The 25,458-nt window shown below is 37.0% G+C and overlaps 1 protein-coding gene across 3 annotated transcripts in view; it reads left to right on the top strand.

Moving 5' to 3' along the window:
* The window catches only part of ME1 (malic enzyme 1), a 190,093-nt gene that overhangs the window by 61,056 nt on the left and 103,579 nt on the right, over nucleotides 1–25,458 (top strand). For all 3 annotated transcript variants that reach the window (XM_068551687.1, XM_068551688.1, XM_068551689.1), the window contains exons 4-5: nucleotides 13,470–13,545; nucleotides 15,720–15,881. In XM_068551687.1, the coding sequence (XP_068407788.1) occupies nucleotides 13,470–13,545; nucleotides 15,720–15,881 (238 nt within the window). The remainder of the gene's footprint in view (nucleotides 1–13,469; nucleotides 13,546–15,719; nucleotides 15,882–25,458) is intronic.

Here is a 25,458-nt window from a genome sequence, read left to right as displayed (position 1 = left end):
AGAGCAGCCGGGGGCATTGGAGGGAGGCCTAAAGGAATCCTTTAAAGACCATCCAGCGTTGGAAACTAGATCGTTCTCAGGATGAACTAGTTGAACAAATGCCAAGAGCAAAGGAAGGGACCAAAAAATGGGAGATAAAGCCAAAAGATAAGATATTCAGCAGAAGCTGAGGCAAAGTGAACCTTGAAAATGAGTCCAAGGGTGGGAGCAAAGCAGGGTCCAGAGGCCTTCACTATGCATGAGAATGAAAAAGAGAACTGTTTCGGAGCCTGGAGAGTGCCAGCATTTACGGGTTAAGCAGAAACAGGAGACTGTGAAACAGACCAGGAAGAGGGCAGAGAGTGATAGCAGGAGGACAGAGATACGCTTTATTCACTGATGAATAGTGAACAGTGGAAGGAAGTTTCTAGGTGGAGAGCTGGAAGCTGGAAGTCTCTACTTTGTCTTCCGAGTGAAGAATGGTGTGTGAATCTGATGAGAGTATAGAAGGGTGCGGATGGGGGATGGGGGAGAAAGGAAGTAGCTCTCATGGACAATCTCAGAAAAACCAATAGAAGGTCCTCAGGAACAGTCAGCTCTACCCACCACCAGAGCCTCCCATCAAGCCTCTTAGATAGCCTCAACCACCAGAGGGCAGACAGCAGAAGCAAGAAAAACTACAATCCTGCAGCCTGTGGACCAAAAACCACAGTTACAGAAAGATAGACAAGATGAAAAGGCAGAGGGCTATGTACCAGATGAAGGAACAAGAAAAAAACCCAGAAAAACAACTAAATGAAGTGGAGATAGGCAACATTCCAGAGAAAGAATTCAGAATAATGATAGTGAAGATGATCCAGGACCTCGGAATAAGAATGGAGGCAAAGATTGAGAAGATGCAAGAAATGATTAACAAAGACCTAGAAGAATTAAAGAACAAACAAACAGAGATGATCAATACAATAACTGAAATGAAAACTACACTAGAAGGAATCAATAGCAGAATAACTGAGGCAGAAGAACGGATAAGTGACCTGGAAGACAGAATGGTGGAATTCACTGCTGCGGAACAGACTAAAGAAAAAAGAATGAAAAGAAATGAAGACAGCCTAAGAGACCTCTGGGACAACATTAAACGCAACAACATTCGCATTATAGGGGTCCCAGAAGAAGAAGAGAGAGAGAAAGGACCCGAGAAAATATTTGAAGAGATTATAGTCGAAAACTTCCCTGACATGGGAAAGGAAATAGCCACCCAAGTCCAGGAAGCACAGAGAGTCCCATACAGGATAAACCCAAGGAGAAACACGCCGAGACACATAGTAATCAAAGTGGCAAAAATTAAAGACAAAGAAAAATTATTGAAAGCAGCAAGGGAAAAACGACAAATAACATACAAGGGAACTCCCATAAGGTTAACAGCTGATTTCTCAGCAGAAACTCTGCAAGCCAGAAGGGAGTGGCATGATATACTTAAAGTGATGAAAGGGAAGAACCTACAGCCAAGATTACTCTACCCGGCAAGGATCTCATTTAGATTTGATGGAGAAATCAAAAGCTTTAGAGACAAGCAAAAGCTAAGAGAATTCAGCACCACCAAACCAGCTCTACAACAAATGCTAAAGGAACTTCTCTAAGTGGGAAACACAAGAGAAGCAAAGGACCTACAAAAACGAACCCAAAACAATTAAGAAAATGGTCATAGGAACATACATATCGATAATTACCTTAAACGTGAATGGATTAAATGCCCCAACCAAAAGACATAGACTGGCTGAATGGATACAAAAACAAGACCCATATATATGCTGTCTACAAGAGACCCACTTTAGACCTAGGGACACATACAGACTGAAAGTGAGGGGATGGAAAAAGTTATTCCATGCAAATGGAAATCAAAAGAAAGCTGGAGTAGCTATACTCATATCAGATAAAATAGACTTTAAAATAAAGAATGTTACAAGAGACAAGGAAGGACACTACATAATGATCAAGGGATCAATCCAAGAAGAAGATATAACAATTATAAATATATATGCACCCAACACAGGAGCACCTCAATACATAAGGCAACTGCTAACAGCTATAAAAGAGGAAATCGACAGTAACACAATAATAGTGGGGGACTTTAACACCTCATTTACACCAATGGACAGATCATCCAAAATGAAAATAAATAAGGAAACAGAAGCTTTAAATGACACAATAGACCAGATAGATTTAATTGATATATATAGGACATTCCATCCAAAAACAGCAGATTACACGTTCTTCTCAAGTGCGCACGGAACATTCTCCAGGATAGATCACATCTTGGGTCACAAATCAAGACTCAGTAAATTTAAGAAAATTGAAATCATATCAAGCATCTTTTCTGACCACAACGCTATGAGATTAGAAATGAATTACAGGGAAAAAAAACGTAAAAAAGACAAACACATGGAGGCTATACAATACCTTACTAAATAACCAAGAGGTCACTGAAGAAATCAAAGAGGAAATCAAAAAATACCTAGAGACAAATGACAATGAAAACACGACGACCCAAAGCCTATGGGATGCAGCGAAGGCAGTTCTAAGAGGGAAGTTTACAGCTATACAAGCCTACCGAAAGAAACAAGAAAAATCTCAAGTAAACAATCTAACCTTACACCTAAAGAAACTAGAGAAAGAAGAACAAACAAAACCCAAAGTTAGCAGAAGGAAAGAAATCATAAAGATCAGAGCAGAAATAAATGAAATAGAAACAAAGAAAACAATAGCAAAGATCAATAAAACTAAAAGTTGGTTCTTAGAGAAGATAAACAAAATTGATAAGCCATTAGACAGACTCATCAAGAAAAATAGGGAGAGGACTCAAATCAATAAAATCAGAAATGAAAAAGGAGAAGTTACAACAGACACCGCAGAAATACAAAGCATCCTAAGAGACTACTACAAGCAACTTTATGCCAATAAAATGGACAACCTGGAAGAAATGGACAAATTTTTAGAAAGGTATAACCTTCCAAGACTGAACCAGGAAGAAACAGAAAATATGAACAGACCAATCACAAGTAATGAAATTGAAACTGTGATTAAAAATCTTCCAACAAACAAAAGTCCAGGACCAGATGGCTTCACAGGTGAATTCTAGCAAACATTTAGAGAAGAGCTAACACCTATCCTTCTCAAACTCTTCCAAAAAATTGCAGAGGAAGGAACACTCCCAAACTCGTTCTATGAGGCCACCATCACCCTGATACCAAAACCAGACAAAGACACTACAGAAAAAGAAAATTACAGACCAATATCACTGATGAATATAGATGCAAGAATCCTCAACAAAATACTAGCAAACAGAATCCAACAACACATTAAAAGGATCATACACCACGATCAAGTGGGATTTATCCCAGGGATGCAAGGATTCTTCAATATACGCAAATCAATCAATGTGATACACCATATTAACAAATTGAAGAATAAAAACCATATGATCATCTCAATAGATGCAGAAAAAGCTATTGACAAAATTCAACACCCATTTATGATAAAAACTCTCCAGAAAGTGGGCATAGAGGGAACCTACCTCAACATAATAAAGGCCATATATGACAAACCCACAGCAAACATCATTCTCAATGGTGAAAAACTGAAAGCATTTCCTCTAAGATCAGGAACGAGCCAAGGATGTCTACTCTCACCACTATTATTCAACATAGTTCTGGAAGTCCTAGCCACGGCAATCAGAGAAGAAAAAGAAATAAAAGGAATACAAATTGGAAAAGAAGAAGTAAAACTGTCACTGTTTGCGGATGACATGATACTATACATAGAGAATCCTAAAACTGCCACCAGAAAACTGCTAGAGCTAATTAATGAATATGGTAACGTTGCAGGATACAAAATTAATGCAGAGAAATCTCTTGCATTCCTATACACTAATGATGAAAAATCTGAAAGAGAAATTATGGAAACACTCCCATTTACCATTGCAACCAAAAGAATAAAATACCTAGGAATAAACCTACCTAGGGAGACAAAAGACCTGTATGCAGAAAACTATAAGACACTGATGAAAGAAATTAAAGATGATACCAACAGATGGAGAGATATACCATGTTCTTGGACTGGAAGAATCAACATTGTGAAAATGAGTATACTACCCAAAGCAATCTACAGATTCAATGCAATCCCTATCAAATTACCAATGGCATTTTTTACGGAGCTAGAACAAATCATCTTAAAATTTGCATGGAGACACAAAAGACCCCGAGTAGCCACAGCAGTCTTGAGGCAAAAAAATGGAGCTGGAGGAATCAGACTCCCTGACTTCAGACTATACTACAAAGCTACAGTAATCAAGACAATATGGTACTGGCACAAAAACAGAAACATAGATCAATGGAACAAGATAGAAAGCCCAGAGATTAACCCACGCACCTATGGTCAACTAATCTATGACAAAGGAGGCAAAGATATACAATGGAGAAAAGACAGTCTCTTCAGTAAGTGGTGCTGGGAAAACTGGACAGCTACATTTAAAAGAATGAAATTAGAATACTTCCTAACACCATACACAAAAATAAACTCAAAATGGATTAGAGACCTAAATATAAGACTGGACACTGTAAAACTCTTAGAGGAAAACATAGGAAGAACACTCTTTGACATAAATCACAGCAAGATCTTTTTTGATCCACCTCCTAGAGTAATGGAAATAAAAACAAAAATCAACAAATGGGACCTAATGAAACTTCAAAGCTTTTGCACAGCAAAGGAAACCATAAACAAGACCAAAAGACAACCCTTGGAATGGGAGAAAATATTTGCAAACGAATCAACGGACAAAGGATTAATCTCCAAAAAATATAAACAGCTCATTCAGCTCAATATTAAAGAAACAAACACCCCAATCCAAAAATGGGCAGAAGACCTAAATAGACATTTCCCCAAAGAAGACATACAGACGGCCACGAAGCACATGAAAAGATGCTCAACATCACTAATTATTAGAGAAATGCAAATCAAAACTGCAATGAGGTATCACCTCACTCCTGTTAGAATGGGCATCATCAGAAAATCTACAAACAACAAATGCTGGAGAGGGTGTGGAGAAAAGGGAACCCTCTTGCACTGTTGGTGGGAATGTAAATTGATACAGCCACTATGGAGAACAATATGGAGGTTCCTTAAAAAACTAAAAATAGAATTACCGTATGACCCAGCAATCCCACTACTGGGCATATACCCAGAGAAAACCGTAATTCAAAAAGATGCATGAACCCGAATCGAATGTTCATTGCAGCACTATTTACAATAGCCAGGTCATGGAAGCAACCTAAATGCCCATCAACAGACGAATGGATAAAGAAGATGTGGTACATATATACAATGGAATATTACTCAGCCATAAAAAGGAACGAAATTGAGTCATTTGTTGAGAAGTGGATGGATCTAGAGACTGTCATACAGAGTGAAGTAAGTCAGAAAGAGAAAAACAAATATCGTATATTAATGCATGTATGTGGAACCTAGAAAAATGGTACAGATGAGCCGGTTTGCAGGGCAGAAGTTGAGACACAGATGTAGAGAATGGACATATGGACACCAAGGGGGGAAAACTGCGGTGGGGTGGGGATGGTGGTGTGCTGAATTGGGGGATTGGGATTGACATGTAGACACTGATGTGTATAAAATTGATGCCTAATAAGAACCTGCAGTATAAAAAAACAAACAAACAAAACAACTAATACTAAACTTACATTGGGTTATTTGTATGGAAATATGTTAATATAAATGTTTCAGACTTTACATGAAATTTCTAAAAATCTTATATTTGTATTTGTATGGAAATATGTATGGAAATATGTTAATATAAATGTTTCAGACATTACATGAAATTTCTAAAAATCTTAAAAAAATAAAAATAAAAATAAAAAATAAATTAAAAAAAAAAAAAAAAAGGTCCTCGGGGGAGTCAGGCTTTGTGAGGACCTGGCTGACAGTGGAGACGCCGCGAGGTTTTAGCGGATCTAACACACCCAGCTGAGTGCCCGTCTCAAGCGGCATTCTGCAGTAGGGCTTGAGGAAAGGAGAAGGCAGGTGGATTGATTTAGATTTGGAGGTTTTCTGCAAGGGTGTGATGGGCAGAGAAAAAGTCAAGGGAGTTAAGAATGGTTGGCAGAACAGATAAAAATCTAGCTGAATAAAGAAGGAAGTTCAATCAGGATAGACTGCCAATTTGGAGGAAAAAAATAAAAGCAGGTACCAAAAGACAGGAGACATTAATGAGGTCAAAATGTAGTTATATAGTAACATCTTAGAAATCTGCCCACCACACTAATTGTCACTCCTCAGGAGGATTGAGACTAAAAATAGAGCTTTAAACATTTTCTGCAATAAACAAAAGGAATTCACAAGATTATCATTGCAGTTGTTACAAATGTGAAAGTTGTTACAAGTGTGGTATTTGGAAAAGTATGATGTGGGTTAGATCCTCACATCACAGACTATAGTTACATTTCCGATAGATTTAAAGAACTGGAGCAAACCTAGAAAAAAAAATTAAAATATAGGAACATGATTGATGAGGGAGGACTTTGTATACTTAAAAGAAATGTAAGAAATCTGAAAGGAGAAAAATCAATTCGTTTTACTATAAATAAATGGAAAACAACAACAAACAAAAATGAAAGATGAGAAATTAAGAAACGAATTTGTACCAGTATGATAAGCAAAGGGATAAAAATCCTTCATCTGTAAAGATGGGATCTGGGTTGATATTTCCCCAGTAGCTGTGGATAATTATAGCTTCTTTTTTGCACATCTAGCACCAGTTTTTTTGTGTTCCTCAAAGATAACAGCAGCAGTCAGGCTACACCCTCTCTCTGTCTCACGCTCGTCCTGTCTCTGATTAAAAGGGCCGGGAGCCCAGCATGGGGTGTTGGAGCCTGGGCGGGTCGAGAACACCTGTGTAGGAGGGCAGCCTGGCTCAGGGGTGGGAGCCAATCAAGGGGAAGGGAGGATCTGGGTAGGAGAGCGGTCCAGCGCCAGGTGTCAGAGCCCCAGCGGGGCAAAGAGGGCATCCGTGTGGGAGGGCTGCCTACTTCAGAGGCTGGAATCTTAGAGGAAGTAAGTGGGGTGTGACACAGCGAGAGGGGACAAGATTGGCTTCACACAGGCAGACCCATCAAGTAAGGAAATATATTAAGCACGATGGGAGGTAGGTTTCTCGCTCTAGGAGAAAGTTGTTACAAATGTGAACAGGGGAGAATAGTAGAAGGAACCCTGTGTTGGTGGTGGAATTGGAGGTATTGGTGTGAATTTATGGTTTTCAATATGGTTTTTTTTTTTTAATACTTAAATACCATGATTTAATTTACTGGCTGCTTAATCCTGAATTCTCTTAAGTTAAAACAAAACAAAAAAACCAACCATAAGTTATAATTAACTGTTAACGTTAATAGATGAATGGATAGTTATAGAAATAAATAGGTATACATAAGATGTGTATATATGCGTGTACATACCCGTCTGTGTGTACACATGTAGAGTACGTGTGCACACGCATGTATTCTCTAGCTCTGCCCGTTGAGTCGGCTTGGCAGCCACAACACCCCAGTAACAAGGAGCACCGCCAACACTCAGATCTCAATGCTGCTCTCTGCCAAAAGCAACCGGAACGCCTTAGAGAAATTGCTGATCCCAGGGCTGGGCCAGGGTAAGCAAAAGATAAGCTCGGAACCTGTCATACCAGAAAGCAAGGAGGTGCTTAAAGAATGATGGGGATGTGTCGGAAGGACATAGGAGCCAGCTTGAAGAGGCTCCCTCTGGCCAAATCTGGGACATTGTAAGCACTCAATAAATAATGTTTGCAGCAGATAAGAACCTACTGAGTAAAATAACAAGCACAAGCCCACATTGATATGAATAATTTTAGAGTTGAATGGAGGAATAGGTTATTTACAGAGTTTTGAAGAATCTTCCTGTAAAATACTTGTTAATTACAAAGGGAAAAAAGAGCATCTTTGCAGTGAGGAAGCCTGGAAGGCACCACATTAATCAAGTGATCAAAGTGAACATCATCAATAATGGGAGGAAGCAGGAACAGCGCCGCCTGATAGGACGCAAGGAGAAGAAGCCAGCATCGCTTCCGTGACCTTACTGCAAAAGATGTTATGGTCTGAATCGAATCATGAGGAATCACCACCTAAATCCAGATTGAAGGACAGTCTACAAAAACACTGACTTATAACTTCAAAAGTATTAAGGTTGTGGAAGTCAAGGAAAGACTGAGGAAATGTTTTAGGTTGAACAGGACCAAGAAACATGACAACTAATTACAGCGCAGGATTTTGAACTAGGCTCTTTTGTTATGAAGGACGAATGGTGAAATGTGAAAGGTGTCTGAAGATTATATGTATCAGTATTAATTTTCTGATTATAATTATAATTATAATTATGTAGGAGAATATTTTTGTTTGTAATACACTCAGTTATTTGGTAATGATGAGGCATCATGCTGGCTACTTAGCTCTCAAATAGTTCAGGAAAAAACAATTCTTTTTTTTTTAAAGGGAGGGTTCTTTTTAATAAATTTATTTATTTTTGGCTGCGTTGGGTCTTCGTTGCTACGCGCGGGCTTTCTCTAGTTGCGGTGAGCGGGGGCTACTCTTTGTTGTGGTGCGCGGGCTTCTCTTGTTGCGGAACATAGGCTCTAGGCGCATGGGCTTCAGTAGTTGTGGTGCACGGGCTTTGTTGCTCTGCGGCATGTGGGATCTTCTCAGATCAGGGCTCAAACCTGTGTCCCCAGCATTGGCAGGTGGATTCTTAACCACTGCACCACCAGGGAAGTCCCGAAAAAACGATTCTTTGTAATATACTTGGGAGAATTCTTTTAAGCATTTACTGAAGGATAAAATAATATTGATCCATGCCTTTTAAAAAAATTTTTATTGACGTGTAGTTGATTTACAATGTCGTGTTAATATCTCCGTTACAGTAAAGTGATTCAGTTATATGTAGATACATTCTTTTTCATATTCTTTTCCATTATGGTTTGTCACAGGATATTGAATATAGTTCCCTGTGCTCTACAGTAGGACCTTGTTGTGTATCTATTCTATATATAATAGTTTGCATCTGCTAATCCCAAACTCCCAATCGTTCCCTCCCCACTGGCAACCACAAGTCTGTTCTCTATGTCTGTGAGTCTGTTTCTGTTTCATAGATATGTTCATTTGTGTTGTATTTTAGATTCCACATATCAGTGATATCATATGGTATTTGTCTTTCTCTTTCTGACTTATTTTGCTTAGTATGATAATCTCTAGGTCCATCCATGTTGCTGCAAATGGCATTATTTCATTCTTTTTTATGGCTGAGTAATATCCCACTGTATATATGTACCACATCTTCTTTATCCATTCATCTGTCGATGGACATTTAGGTTGTTTCCATGTCTTGGCTATTATGAATAGTGCTGGTGTGAACATAGGGGTGCATGTATCTTTTCGAATTATAGTTTTGTCTGAATATATGCCCAGGAGTGGGATTGCTGGATCATATGGCAGCTCTACTTTTAGTTTTCTGAAGACCCTCCATAGTGTATTCCATAGTGGCTGCACCAATTTACATTCCCACCAACAGTGTAGGAGGGTTCGCTTTTCTCCACACCCTCTCCAGCATTTGTTATTTGTAGACTTTATAATGATGGCCATTCTGACTGAGGTGAGGTGGTACCTCATTGTAGTTTTGATTTGTGTTTCTCTAATAATTAGTGATGATGTGCATCTTTTCATGTGCTTTTTGGGCATCTGTATGTCTTCTTGACACATGCCTTCTTAACATTTCCTCTGTTGACTTCCCCTGACTTTAGAAACACTGGTTGTCCTACCTGTTAGATTGTTTTTTTCTCGTGGACTCTTCTTAGTCATCCTATTCTTCTAGTATAGGTACTAATTTGTAATGTTTTCTCCTTGACCTTCTCTTCTTTCTCCTTTAGTAATTTCTTCCATTCCTTTCAACTCTAGGCATATGACTCTTAACTCTGCATCTTTATCCTAGGTTTCTCCTGATCTAGGTTTCTCCTGACTTCCATTTTACCTGAATTTAGCTTTCTTTAGTATGTCTTTTCTCATCAGCCCAGACCTGCTGGTATAACTCAACTTTAGGTTAACTCCTGGAGCTCACTAATGCATACTCAAATTTTGTGAAAAATATGGGGTTTAATTTTCTTCAGTTTCTGCAAGAGAGGATTATTATTGAAAACTGTAGAATGATTGCATTCTCCACTGGGTCAGGAGAGAGTCATGAACCCATTTCCATAAGAAAATATAAGTCTAGTTACAATAGAAAGTTGCATGTTAGAAAATGAACTCTATTTTGATATGAAATGAATTTCATTAGAGATGTTATGTGAGACAACATGAAGTAAGAATATTATCTAACAAATCTGTTTTGAGAGTGGAATATATACAGTGGCAGAGGTTATGAGAAAAGTTTGAACTGCGTATATGAGAAAATGATCCACATTTTAAAATTATCTCAGTTCTAACATGAAATAGACACAAAAGTATGAGTATTTTAATTGGCATGTTTAATATACTTTGAATAAAGATTAAATATTTTAAACAAATTGATCAACAAGAAATTGGACCAAGAAAAGGTTTTTATTGTAATTCCATTCATTTAAAAATATCATTCATAAATAACTTTCTTGTCTAAACTTTTCATTTTATAAATATGTGTATATTTAAATATGTTCAGATTAATGTTTCATATCCAATTTTATACCAGGAAGCATGAGTCATTTCTGTGCTGAAACACTTTTGGATATCTCATTAGATTTCTGATCAAGGAGACATTCCAGGAAGTTTTAGAAATTATTCTATCAAAATGCTTGACTTTGGTGGAACATTACAGATTCTTCATTTTATTGAGCTCTCTCCAAGAGTAAGCACTTTTGTACAAATGAATCTGCTGAATGCAAGAGATTACAGGTGTCCAAATGGCTCTCCAACTGAAGTTGTACTCATATATTTGTTTAATAAACTTTGGCATTTAATTGATGCAAATTTTAGTAAATTCATTGTCCGTCTTGTTTAAAAAGAATGATACTATTTCCTGAGACCAGTGTTACTTGGAAAACCTTGGCTAACTAACAAGTTCCCAAGGAACGTTATTTAATGGTATATTGCCAAGAACATCTTAGATAATTCAACAAAATTGCCTTCTTTAAAAAGTCCAACCATATTTCATTTAAATTTGACATTTATTGAGATCTTAAATGTTGATTGCGTAGTTGGGTATGACAGGGATCCAAAAGAAATATATAACTTACAAAGAGCTTATAGTCATTTTGGAGAAACAAAATAACTTCATATGAAACAGCAAAAAATAAACAGGAAAGGATACAATTTAGTGCCAACTTGGTAAATTAATGTTTTTGTTGAATCAGACAGTCATCAGTAGTCTGCCTGTGGTACTTACTATCATAATATAATTTTTGGTTACTTAATAAGTCGTAATAAGTCTGGGTTTACTTCATGTTTTCTGTACTTAAAACCTTTTTTTGAATATGGAAGGCTTATTTTTTCAGCACTGAAGTCAGCACATATTGTTGGACACATACTATGTGCCAGCACACTTACAGGCATTGGGCTTACAAATGTGAGCAAAATAGTCACTGTACGTAAGGAACTTGCTGCTTTGCGTGTATATGTGTCCTGGGGGGCGGTGGCAGGGAGGAGACAGACAGCCAACATATGAGAAAATAGTTAAGGGGATTTCAGATGCTTTATACATATAATGACACTGGGGAAAATATTAGGGTGGAGGTGCTTGGACTGCTGTTATCAGAGAAGGCCTGTTTGAGGAGCTCAGGTTTGAGTTGAGGCCTGAATGATGAGAGGGATTAGGCATGTAGTTAGATTTACAGTTTGGAGCTCAAGGGAGTGGTCTCGATTGAAGATAGAAGTTTGAAAATCTTCATTGTGGACATGACACTGAAAGCCATGTCAATCACAGTTGGGACATCGAGTAGGGTGAGAGTTGAGAGCTGACCTTTGACTTCATCAGATGTCAGTCAGCAGTGACTTTGGGAAGAGCTGTTTTCGTGGAGAAGTGAGGAGGAAAGGCCTAATTAACAGGGTGAAGAGAGAATGGGAGGTAAGGTTATAAAGGCAGTAAGAATACACAAGTCTTTGAAGCGTTTTGCTGTGAAGGAGAGAGAGTAGAAGGGTGGTGGCCGTAAACAGTGCTTTCGGCTGTACATTTGACGTGTGTGGTGCTCTGCATTTGAGTCGTATTTAACGATACTAAGGCAAAACTTTTAAGTGAGGTTAAGACATCTACAAATTTCTTATTTTAATTTTTAAAGTTCCTTGTTAAGCTTTCATAGGAAATTCAGGGCTGTCAGAGAGCAGTGTTAAAGACTGAGAGTTAAAGTTGAGAGTCTGAAGAACAGAGTTGCAAACAACTGAGACCACAAATCGAAGAATCGAGTGAAACCGAACTCTGCCAGTGGGGGAGTTTGCAGCAAAGTAAGGGTTTATTGCAGGGCGCCAAGCAGGGAGGTGGGAGACAAGCCTGGTCTTTGAGTTGTGGGTGTTTTTAAAGGGGAAGAACATAGAGGCTGGGTTTTTGATCATTGTCTTGTGACATTTCTTAATCGTAGTTTTGGGAGTCAGGATGCTTCTGGTTTAGGGTTCTCTGGCCAGGTGGTCCGTGGCTTGGAGGTCTGTTAGCTCATCTTGCCCTGGAGAAACAGTGTGTATTGTTTGTATGTTAATAATGATATCTATAATAACAGTTTTAGTACATCAACTATGTTATCAACAACATGAATTTTAGCACCTGACTCTGGTTGATCGGTGTTCAGTTAGCACAGGATTGAGGTTAGAGGGGACAAGCAAAGAATAAAGTTTCGGCTAGAGAGATTAATCATAAACTTGGTAAGGGAACTTCTTTTTGGGGGGGGCTCGGTTTCAGGGTTTCCCAAGTAACTTCCACATGAAAGGACTGCTCAGCGTGTGTCTTTCACTTCAGTCCTCCCCATAGGCGTCTTGTCTTCACACTGTGAATACATAATAATGGAATATACACTGAAAATGCCTATGTATATATGCTTCATGCTGTTTTTCAAAGTGCTTTTACGTGTATTATCTTATTTAATGAAGACCGTGAATAAATCTACGTGTGGAAATGATAATGCTATTTAAATTCTCTGTGTATAAAAATAGTGAATATTTCTTTAATTAAAAAGTATTTAAGAATATGTAATATAAAAATGAAGCTACCTTTATTGTAGATGTTGATATATCATTTAAAATAATTTCTCCCTTATTTATAAGATTCTTGACCCATATGTGTTTAAGGAAATAATTTTCACTAGTTTGATAAAAATGGAGATATATTACATGGATTTGAAAATTTTAAAAAAATGTTCGTGATAGTGTGACAAGTCTGAAGTAAATTGAAATTACTCCTTTTTTTTTTCCTGTCAGAGGTCTCTTTATTAGTATCCATGATCGAGGGCATATTGCTTCTGTTCTTAATGCATGGCCAGAAGATGTCATCAAGGTAAGTTATCACATTTTCCCACTGTGGCACATTTGTTCTTTTTCCTGTCCCATAACAGGCTGACACTTTTCACCATACTATGTAGCATTCACCAGCTTTTCTATTTATATCACTTTGATTTTTGCATAGTGGATTAATTTTATTCTGATACCATTTAGATTCTAAGTTTCACCATTATTTCCATCAGATTTATTAGTATTTCTTTATTCATTGTAAGTTATGATAAGTGTTGAAAAAATGTTGAAGTAGTGTCTGAATTTCTTTGAGCAAACTCCTTTTTCTTTTGTGTTTAATCATCCACTAAGAGGAATCAAGGTAGGCAAAAATCTTAATCCATTTCCTTTATCGTGGTGACCTGAAGTATCTAACCTGACTCCCCTCTGGGAGTGAGCTAGTGAAAATAGAATAATAATAGTATCTGCCGTTTGGTAGCTTTCTGAGTGAGCCACTTTACTTGTATTAACTCATGTAGTATCATGATAATTCCATGAGGAAAGGAAGGCTCAGGTGGGTTACATAGTAGTGCATGGTGGTGGTGGGAATTGAATGCAGGTGTCTCAAGTTGCCTTCTCCAAAACAGCCTAACATATTGACCCTTTTCAATGGGACATGGAAAATTTGACAAAGATCAACTTTATGGAATATGCAAAAATAATTTTCACCCACTTTTGGGTGAAATGTATATATGTACTTGTAAGTTAGTTAAAAGTACATATATACATGTACATATCTTAAGGCAGGTCTTTAAGAGCTGCATAATATAGGTGAACAGAAAACTAAATGAAAAGCCCTCAAACTTTTAAAATATATGTTCTGCATTATACTGTGGTAGAAAAACACTGCACTAGGAGTTAACACACTCGGGTCCTGGTTCTTTGATATTAACGAGGTAAATTACAGTAGGCAAGTTATTTCAGTTCTCTTATCTTCGGTTTCCTAATCTGTAAGAAGGATAGACTGAATGTACTCCAAATTCCCCTTTGCTTCTAAAATGCTATGACTCTGTACATTAGTCCTTATGATAATAATAGTACTAATATCTATAATTTTTTTGAGAACTCTAATGTACCAGGTAATGTGGTAAGTTCTTTATCATGATTTCATTGTATTGAATCATAGATTTTTCAGTTAATTAATGTTTTTGATTGTTTACTCTGTGCCAAATGCTGTGCTAGATGTTGGTGTACAGTAGTGAGCACAACAGAGTTGGCTCCTAATTTTTTGCAGCTACTCTGAAAAGTACATTTATCATTCGCATTTTTATAAATAAGAAACAGAAGCTTTAATTCATCAGTTTATCTAAGGTCAAATAACCGACATTTTTTCTAGGCTCCATGGATATGACAAGTGTAGCAGTTTGTGGAAAATCTAATAAATTGTGTTTCACCAAATTGGTTTTGCTTAAATTCATGTAATGGCCATGAATCACAGAACAAAGATGATAGATGCATTAATTTCAATAAAGATAACAAAGTACTTAGCATTAAAATCTCCACATGATTAAAATATATGCTTTGTAGATATTCAAGATGATTAGAAATAAACTAAACAAAATTCATTGTCTAGTGGTACTCTACTATCAGGTAAGAGTAGTAACAGACTGTGCTTGGCATATTTCAAAGATGGTAGAACAGTATCCAGTGTTATAGGAGTTAAAGAGGATGGATCACAACATTGTTGTGAAATTACGAGGATGCGTAAACTAAAGATCAGAGCACCGGGGACTCCTGAGCGATGATTTAACCATGGACTCTCCCCTAATGGTACTCAAAGTGGATGTGACTAGTTTCAAAGCTGTTCTAAGGTTCACTTTAGTTCCCAGTTTGAGCTCTTATTTACCTGTACTCTGCCCACTTACTCCTCCTGATTGAAGACTGAGTTATTTGAGTTGTTTGAATCTTTATGGGCATACCTTGTCTTCTTATTTCAACAACCAAACAATCATATATATATATTTTAAAAATACATTTAAAATGCATATATCAAATTTATTTATTCTCCCCAGTCTTCCACACTTAATGATCACATAAAATCTTTTCCATGTATATTCAATTTATGCTTTTTGACAGCTTAGTATTTCATTGCATAAATATTAACTTCAGAAACAGAGAGTAGGAACTATGCCCCGGAATTTGCAAACATCTATTAATAGATATTTTTTCTTTTTCTTTGAGGCTATTGTGGTGACTGATGGAGAGCGTATTCTTGGCCTGGGGGACCTTGGCTGTAATGGGATGGGCATCCCCGTGGGTAAACTGGCTCTGTATACAGCTTGTGGAGGGATGAATCCTCAACAATGTCTGCCTGTCATGCTGGATGTGGGAACAGAAAATGAGGTAAACAATTTAAGTCTATAACACAGCTATACACCTTAAAAAATAGTACCATATTTCTGCATTTTGAGATTATTTCAGGAACTTGATGAAATTCATCTTTTTTGTTTGGTTCTTTCTCTCTCCTCAAACCCATCCCCCAACTCTTATAAAGAAATTATTCTTTCGCTTTTCCTTTCCCGTTCCCCTTTTCTGTAATGTGATTAATTTTTAGCAGCTTCTTTAGTGTTTTAGTATCCTTTGATGAGCACTTACACCATTATTCTGTAAAGTATATGTTTTACTTTAGGATATCCTTGTTACTTTTAAAAAAATTATTATTTTTATACTAGGCAGGAACTAATCCCAAAGAATTTATTAAGTTTAGTCAGTCTGAAATCTTGTTCTAAAAATCTATATTGAGTCTGTGGTAGATGTTTTGGAGTTTAGCATTTCTCCTTCCTGCATCGACATTTTAGAATCTTAAAGTTATATATCAAGTAGTACATATTTTTGCTCATCTGTAATTGCTAATATTTGGATTAGTTGTGAGTGATAGATACTATAAATTAAAGGTAGAATTTTATGAAATAGAAATGAAAAATAATGGTCAGTTAAGATAGACTTTTCAAAAGTTGCATGCAAATATCAAACCTAGGTCTAGAATGTCATTGTCAAATAAGATCTTTATCATGTTGAGGTATATTCTCTCTGTACCCACTTTTTGATAGTTTTTATGATAAATGGATGTTGAATTTTGTAAAAAGTCTTTTTGGCATCTGTTGAGATGATCATATGATTTCTTTTTTTTAAAATAAATTTATTTATTTATTTTTGCCTGCGTTGGATCTTCATTGCTGTGCACGGGCTTTCTCTAGTTGCAGCGAGCGGGAGGCTACTCTTCAGTGCAGTGTGAGGGCTTCTCCTTGTGGTGGCTTCTCTTGTTGTGGAGCATGGGCTCTAGGCCTGCAGGCTTCAGTAGCTGTGGCACACGGGCTCAGTAGTTGTGGCTCGCGGACTCTAGAGTGCAGGCTCAGTAGTTGTGGCGCGCGGGCTTAGTTGCTCTGCGGCATGGGATCTTCCCGGACAAGGGCTTGAACCCATGTCCCCTGCATTGGCAGGCGGATTCTTAACCACTGTGCCACCAGGGAAGTCCCGATCATATGATTTTTTTATTGTTCAATTTGTTAATGTGGTATCTCACATTAATGTGTTACATCACATTGATTTGCAGATATTGAACCATACTTGCATTCCTGGGATAAATCCCACTTGATCATGGTATTTGATCCTTTTAATGTATTGTTGAATTTGTTTTGCTAATATTTAGTTTAGGATTTTTGCTTCTATGTTCGTCAGTGATATTGGCCTGTAATTTTCTTTTTCTGTGAGTGACATCCTTGTCTGATTTTTATATCAGGGTGATAGTGGCCTTGTAGAATGAGCTTGGAAGCATTCCTTTCTTTTCAAGTTTTTGGAATAGTTTGAGATGGATAGGTGTTATCTCTTCTTTAAATGTTTTATAGAATTTTCCTGTGAAGGCTTATGGTCCTGGACTTTCATTTGTTGGGAGTTTTATTATTATTATTATTGATTTAATTTCATTACTTGTAATAAGTCTTTTCGTATTTTATATTTCTTCCTGATTCAGTTTTTGGGAGACGTAAATTTCTAGGAATTTATCCATTTCTAATAGGTTGTCCATTTTATTGGCATGTGATTGTTCATGTAATCTCTTATGATCCTTTGTATTTCCGTGGTGTCTGTTGTAACTTCTCATCTTTCATTTCTGATTTTATATATTTGGGCCCTTTCTCTTTTTTTCTTGATGAGTCTGAGCAAAGGTTTATTAATTTTGTTTATTTTTACAAAGGACCTTATTTTCATTGGTCTTTTCTATTTTTTTTTTAGTCTCAATTTCATTTATTTCTGCTCTGATCTTTGTGATTTCTTTCCTTCTACTAACTTTGGGTTTTGTTCTTTCTTCTTTCTATAGTTCCTTGATGTGTAAGGTTAGATGGTCTATTCTTGTTTCCTGAGGTAGGCATGTATATCTATAAACTTTCCCCTTAGAAATGGTTTTCCTGGGTACCATAGGGTTTCTTTTTTATTTTTGTTTTAATCGAGGTATAATTGATTTACAATATTATATAAGCTTCAGGTGTACAGCATAGTAATTCACAGTTTTTAAAGGTTATATCCCATTTACAGTTATTATAAAATATTTGCTGTAGTCGCTGTGTTGTACAATATGTCCTTGTAGCTTATTTATTTTATACATAGTAGTTTTGAACTCTTAAGCTCCTACCCCTCTCTTGTCCCTCACCCCTTCTCTCTCCTCAGTGATAACCACTAGTTTGTTCTCTATATCTATGATTCTGTTTCTTTTATATTCACTAGTTTGTTTTATTTTTGAGATTCCACATATAAATGATATACAGTATTTGTCTTTCTCTGTCAAACTTATTTCACTTAGCATAATACCCTCCAAGTCCGTCCACGTTGTTATAAAAGGCAAAAGTTCATTCTTCTTATGACTGAGTAGTATTCCATTGTATATATATATATGCCACACCTTTATCCATTCATCTGTTGATGGATACTTAGGTTGCTTCCATATCTTGGCAATTGTAAATAATGCTGCTATGAACATTAGGGTGCATGTATTTTTTCGAATTAGTGTTTTTGTTTTCTTCAGATATATACCCAGGAGTGGAATTGCTGGGTCATTTGGTAGTTTTGTTTTTAGTCTTTTGAGAAACCTCCATAGTGTTTTCCACAGAGGCTGCACCAATTTACACTCCCACCAAAAGTGTACGAGGCTTCCCTCTTTTCCACATCCTCACCAACATTTGTTGTTTGTGGTCTTTTTGATGATAGTCATTCTGACAGGTGTGAGGTGATATCCCATTGTGGCTTTAATTTGCATTTCTCTGGTGGTTAGTGATGTTAAGCATCTTTTCATGTGTCTGTTGTCCATCTCTATGTCTTCTTTGGAAAAATGTCTAGTCATTTCTTCTGCCCATTTTTTAATCGGGTTGTTTTTTTAATATGAGCTGTGTATATATTTTGGATATTAACTTTTTATTGGTTATATCCTTTGCAAATATTTTCTTCCATTCATTAGGTCGTCTTTTTGTTTTGTTGATGATTTTCTTTCCTGAGCAAAAGCTTTTAAGTTTAATTAGGTCCCATTTGTTTATTTTTGCTTTTGTTTCCTTTAGGAGACAAACTCAAAAAAATCTTGCTATAATTTATGTCAAAGAGTGTTTCACCTACATTTTCTTTTAGGAGTTTTATGGTTTCTGGCGTTACATTTAGGTCTTGAATCCTTTTTTTTTTAATTAATTAATTTATTTATTTATGGCTGTGTTGGGTCTTCGTTTCTGTGCGAGGGCTTTCTCTAGTTGTGGCAAGCGGAGACCACTCTTCATCGCGGTGCACCGGCCTCTCACTATCGCGGCCTCTCTTGTTGCAGAGCACAGGCTCCAGACGCGCAGGCTCAGTAATTGTGGCTCACAGGCCCAGTTGCTCCGCGGCATGTGGGATCTTCCCAGACCAGGGCTCGAACCCGTGTCCCCTGCATTGGCAGGCAGATTCTCAACCACTGCACCACCAGGGAAGCCCTTGAATCCATTTTGATTTTAGTTTTGTATATGATATTAGAGAATGTTCTAATTTCATTCTTGTACATGTAGCTGTTCAGTTTTCCCAGCACCACTTACTGAGCAGACTGTCTTTTCTCCATTTCATATTCTTGCCTCCTTTTCATAGATTAATTGACCACAAGTGTGTGGGTTTATTTCTGAGCTCTTTATTCTGTTCCATTGATTTATGCATCTGTTTTTGTGCCAGTATCATACTGTTTTGATTATTGTAGCTTTTAATATAATCTGAGGTCAGGGAGCCTGATTCCTCCAGCTCTGTTCTTTCTCAAGATTGTGTTGGCTATTTGAGGTCTTCTGTGTTTCCATACAAATTTTAAAAATTATTTATTCTAGTTCTGTGAAAAATGCCCTTGGGATTGCATTGAATCTATACACTGCCTTGGGTAGTATGGTCATTTTAACAATATTAATTCTTCCAATCCATGAACACGTTATATCTTTCCATCTGTTTGTGTCATCTTCAATTTCTTTCATCAGTGTCTGATAGCTTTCTGAGTACAGGTCTTTTACCTCCTTAGGTAGGTTTATTCCTAGGTATTTTATTCTTTTTTATGTGATGGTAAATGGAATTGTTTCCTTAATTTCTCTTTATGATCTTCTGTTGTTAGTGTATAGGAATGCAAGAGATTTCTGTGTATTAGTTTTGTATCCTGCAACTTTACCAAATTCATAGATGAGCTCTAGTAATTTTCTGGTAGCATCTTTAGGATTTTCTATGTATAGTATCATGTCATCTGCAAACAGTGACAATTTTACTTCTTCTTTTCCAATTTGGATTCCTTTTATTTCTTTTTCTTCCCTGATTGCCATGGCTAGGACTTCGAAAACTATGTTGAATAAAAGTGGTGACAGTGGGCATCCTTGTCTTGTTCCTGATCTTAAGAGGGAATGCTTTCAGCTTTTCACCACTGAGAATGATGTTAGCTGTGGGTTTGTCATATATGGCCTTTATTATGTTGAGGTAAGTTCCCTGTATGCCCATTTTTGGAGAGTTTTTTTTTTATCATAAATGGGTGTTGAATTTTGTCAAAAGCTTTTTCTGCATCTATTGAGATGATTATATGGTCTTTATTCTTCAGTTTGGTAATGTGATGTATCACACTGATTGATTTGCGAATATTGAAGAATCCTTGCATCCCTGGGATAAATCCCACTTGATCATGGTGTATGATCCTTTTACTGTATTGTTGGGTTCGGTTTGATAGCATTTTGTTGAGGATTTTTGCTTCTGTGTTCATCAGTGACATTGGCCTGTAATTTTCTTTTTTGTGATGTCTTCATCTGATATTGGTATCAGGCTGATGCTGGCCTTGTAGATGGAGTTTGGAGGTGTTCCTTCCTCTGCAGTTTTTTGGAATAGTTTGAGAAGGAATGGTGTTCAGTCTTTTCTAAATGTTTGGTAGAATTCATTGTTGAAGCCATTTGATCTTGGTGGGAGTTTTAAAATTACTGATTCAATTTCATTACTGGTAATAGGTCTGTTTACATTTTCTACTTCTTCCTGGTTTAGTCTTGGGAGATTGTACATTTCTAGGAATTTGTTCATTTCTTTTAGGTTGTCCATTTTATTTGTTTGTCGTAGTCTCTTATGATCCTTTGTATTTCTGCGGTGTTGGTTGTAATTTCTCCTTTTTCATTTCTGATTTTATTGATTTGGGCCTTCTCCCTTTTTTTTCTTGAGGAGTCTGGCTAAAGGTTTATCAATTTTGTTTATCTTTTCAAAGAACCAGTTCTTAGTTTCATTGATCTCTTCTTTTCTTTCTTTTTTAAGTTTCTATTTTATTTATTTCTGCTCTGACCTTTATGATTTCTTTCCTCCGAACTTTGAGTTTTGTTTGTCCTTTTCTAGCTCCTTTGGGTGTAAGGTTGGGTTGTTTGTTTGAGAATTTTCTTGTTTCCTGAGGAAAGCTTATATCAATATAAACTTCCATCTGAGAACTGCTTTTCTGCATCCCATAGATTTTGGATCATTGTGTTTTCATTTTCATTTGTCTCCAGGTATTTTCTGGTTTCCTGTTTGATTTCTTCAGTGATCCATTGGTTGTTTAGTAGCATATTGTTTAGCCTCCACACGTTTGTGGTTTTTGCTCTTTTTTTCCTTGTAGTTGATTCCTGGTCTCACAGCATTGTGGTTAGAAAATATGCTTGATATGATTTCAGTTTTTAAAAATTTACTGAGGCTTGTTTTGTGGCCTAACATGTGATCTGTCCTGAGAATGTTCCGTGTGCACTTGAAAAGAATGTGTATTATGCTGGTTTTGGATGGAATGTTTTATAAATCTATTAAGGCCATCTGGTCTAATGTGTCATTTAAGGCCAGTGTTTCCTTCTTGTTTTTCTGTGTAGATGATATGTCCATTAATGTAAGTGGGGTGTTAAAGTGCCTTACCATTATTGTATTACTGTCACTTTCTCCCTTTATGTTGTTAATACTTGCTTTATGTATTTAAGTGCCCTTATGTTGGGTCATATATATTTTTAATTGTTATATATTCATCTTTGATTGATCCCTTTATCATTATGTAATATGCTTTGTGTCTTGTTATAGTCTTTAAGTCTATTTTGTCTTATATAATTGTTGCTATCCAAGCTTTTTCATAGAATTCTTTTTTTCATCCCATCCCTTACAGTCTGTCTGTCTTTTGAGTCTGTTTTAGGCAGCATATATATGGTTCTTTTTTAAAAAAAATCTATTCAGCCACTTTATGTCTTTGACTGGAGCATTTAATTCATTTACCTTGACAGTAATTGTTGATAGGTATATACTTATTGGCATTTTAAAATGCCAATGCTTTTTGGTTGTTTTTATAGTTTTTCTGTGTTCCTTTTTTTTTCTCTTGTGATTTGTTGAGTATCTTTAATGTTAAGTTTGGATTCCTTTCTCTTTATTTTTCGTGTATCTATTATAGTTTTTTGTTTGTGGTTATATGAGGTTCATATATAGCAACCTTCCATATAGGTGTCTGTCTTAAGTTGATGATCTCTTAAGTTTGAATGCATTCTAACAGCCCTACATTTTTACTTATCCCTTCCCCCACCATTTATGTCTGATGTCATATTTTACATCTTTTTATTTTGTGTATTCCTTAACTACTTATGTTAGATATAGATGATTTTACTACTTTTTTCTTTTAACCTTTCTACTAGCTGTATAAGTAGTTGGTCCATTACCTTTGCTGTATGTTTGCCTTTACCAGTGAGATTTTTCTTTTTGTAATTTCCATATTTCTAGTTGTAGCTTTTTCTTTTTCACTTAGAGAAGTCCCTTTAACATTTTTTGTATAGCCAGTTTAGTGGTGCTGAACTCTTTTATCTTGTGCTTGTCTGTAAAACTTTTTATCACTCCTTCAAATCTGGATGGTAACCTTGCTGGGTAGAGTGTTCTTGGTTGTAGGGTTTTTCCTTTCAACACTTTGAACGTATTGTGCCACTCCCTCTGACCTGTAGAGTTTCTACTGAAAAGTCAGCTAATAGTCTTATGGGAGTTCCCTTGTACGTAACAAGTTGCTTTTCTCTAGCTGCTTTTAGGATTCTCTCTTTATCTTTAATTTTTGCCATTTTAATTATAATGTGTCTTGGTGTGGACCTCTTTGGGTTCATCTCCTTTGGGACTCTCTGTGCTTCTTGGACCTGGATGTCTGTTTTCTTCCCAAGGTTAGGATAGTTTTCAGCTATTATTTCTCCAAATAAATTCTCTGCCCCTTCCTCTCTCTTCTTTTGGCACCTCTATAATGTGAATGTTAGTATGCTTCATGTTGTTGCAGAGATCTCTTAATCTATCCTTATTTTTTACAATTCTTTTTTATTTTTTCTGTTCATCTGGGTTAATTTCCACTACTCTCTCTTCCAGTTCGCCGATCCATTGCTCTTTATCATGTAATCTGCTGTTGATTCCTTTAGTGTATTTTTATTTCAGTTATTGTATTCTTCAACTCTGTTTGGTTCTTCTTTATATTTTTATATTTTCTAACTCTGTTGAAATTCTCACTGTATTCATCCATTTTTCTACCAAATTTGGTGAGCATATTTATGATCATCACCTTGAACTATTTATTGGATATATTGCTTATCTCCATTTTATTTAGTTCTTTTTTTGAGGTTATGGCTTATTCTTTCATTTGGAACAAATTCTTCTGTTTCCTTGTTTTGCCTAATTCTTTTGTTTTTTTCTATGTGGTAGGTAGACTGGTTATGTTTCCCAGTGTTGGAGAAGTGGCCTTATGTAGATGTCCTATGGGGCCCAGTAGCACTCTCCTCTCTGGTTACCAGAGCCAAATGTTCTAGGGGTACACCCTGTGTGGGCTGTGTGCATCCTTCTGTTTCGGCAGGGCCAACTACTGTGGGCATGCTGGTAGGCAGGGCTGGTTTCCTCCTTGGTTGACTGTGAGGCCGTGCCTCCTGAGGTGGCTGTGGGCCAACTAGGTGGGAGGGTAGGTTTCCTGTGTGTTTGGCTGTGTGACCCAGGGTGGCGTGGGACTGCTGCCAGTCTGCTGGTGGGTGAGGCTGGGTCCCTGCATGGCTCTTTGTGCAGCTGGGGAGCTTGGGACTGATGCTGGCCTGCTGAAGTATGGGGCCTGGACCCTGCTGCTAATAGGCTAGAGGGAAGATTTCAGAATGGTGCTTTGCTAGAGCCAGTATTATCATGGTAGAATGAGCTCCTCAAAATGGCTGTTGCCACTACTTCTTTCCCCGAGGGTAGTTCCAGTTGCTTCCTGCATCTTTAGGTGGCTCTCTAAGATCAGCAAGCATGTTGGACCCAGGCCCCTGCCTCTGTGGTGGAAATTGGAGTGTGTGAGATTTTGCTTATGCTTTTTAGGAGCCAAGTCTCTGTTTCCTACAGTCCTCCGTCTCTCCCAAAGAGAAGCCCCACTGGTTTTCAAAGCCAGATATTCTGGGGGCTCATCTTCCCAGTGCAGGACTCCGGGGCTGGGGAGTCTGACGTAGGCTCAGACCCCTCGCTCCTTGGGGAGAACCTCTGATTGTGACATCCCTCCTGTTTGTGGGTGGCTGACCTAAGAGTGTGGGTCCTGACTCTATGTCATCTCTGCCTCCCACCCATCTCATTGTGATTTCTTCTTTATGTCTTTACTTGTGGAAAATCTTTTTGGTTAGTCTTCAGGCCTTTCTCTTAGATACTTGTACTGTAAGGAGCTGTAATTTTGTTGTGTCTGTGGGAGGAGGTAAGTTTAGGGTCTTCCTACTCCCCCATCTCGACATTTTATTCTCTTTATGCTTGCACTGCTACTGTACTGAGAAGACAAAAAGAAAACTTAATTCACTGAAATATGACAGAATGATGGGTTTGTGTGACATGTAATGTAGTTTCTATGTTGCCACTCTGTATTCCACTTTCACATGTGCTTGTAGTCAAAAGGACAAGTCACATGTCCTTGTAGTCAAAATATCCTGTAGTCACAATTTTTAATCTCATCCCTTTTGTGAATCTCTGTCCAGTTTTAACACTTCATAATAAAAATACAAAAGCAATTGCTAACAACAGTTAGTTTCTTAGCCAGAATAACTTAGCAAAGTTTCATGAAGGCTAGATCCCTTTTTTATAAATTACAAATGTTTTCCTCTTTTATCATAAATACCTATATTGAGTAGTAATGAAAGTAGAAAAGGAATTAGCAGCTGATTGATAAGACAGTCCTCACTTGCTGTTAAATCACACTTGCCTGCCTTCTTCAATCTCTGCAGCTTACAACTAAAAGAAGTTTAAAGAACAAAGACACTGGAACTGAGCCACAGAAGTGCTTGCCTAAAAAATACTCTTATTCTTTAAGTTAATAATGCAAAACATTTATTTAGGTAGGATGTTTGTGTTTTTATCTTACCTTTCATCTATTATTTCATAGTCCACGTTTTCTTTAATTTACTTGTGAAGCAGTTGCTATATAAAAGTTATGTTTTACCTGAAGTAAATTGTCTTT

The sequence above is a fragment of the Eschrichtius robustus genome, chromosome 9 (assembly GCF_028021215.1).
Source record: "Eschrichtius robustus isolate mEscRob2 chromosome 9, mEscRob2.pri, whole genome shotgun sequence".
Lineage (NCBI taxonomy): Eukaryota > Metazoa > Chordata > Mammalia > Artiodactyla > Eschrichtiidae > Eschrichtius > Eschrichtius robustus.
Note: the sequence above shows the minus strand (reverse complement) of the source record. Positions and strands in the feature narration are given on the sequence as shown.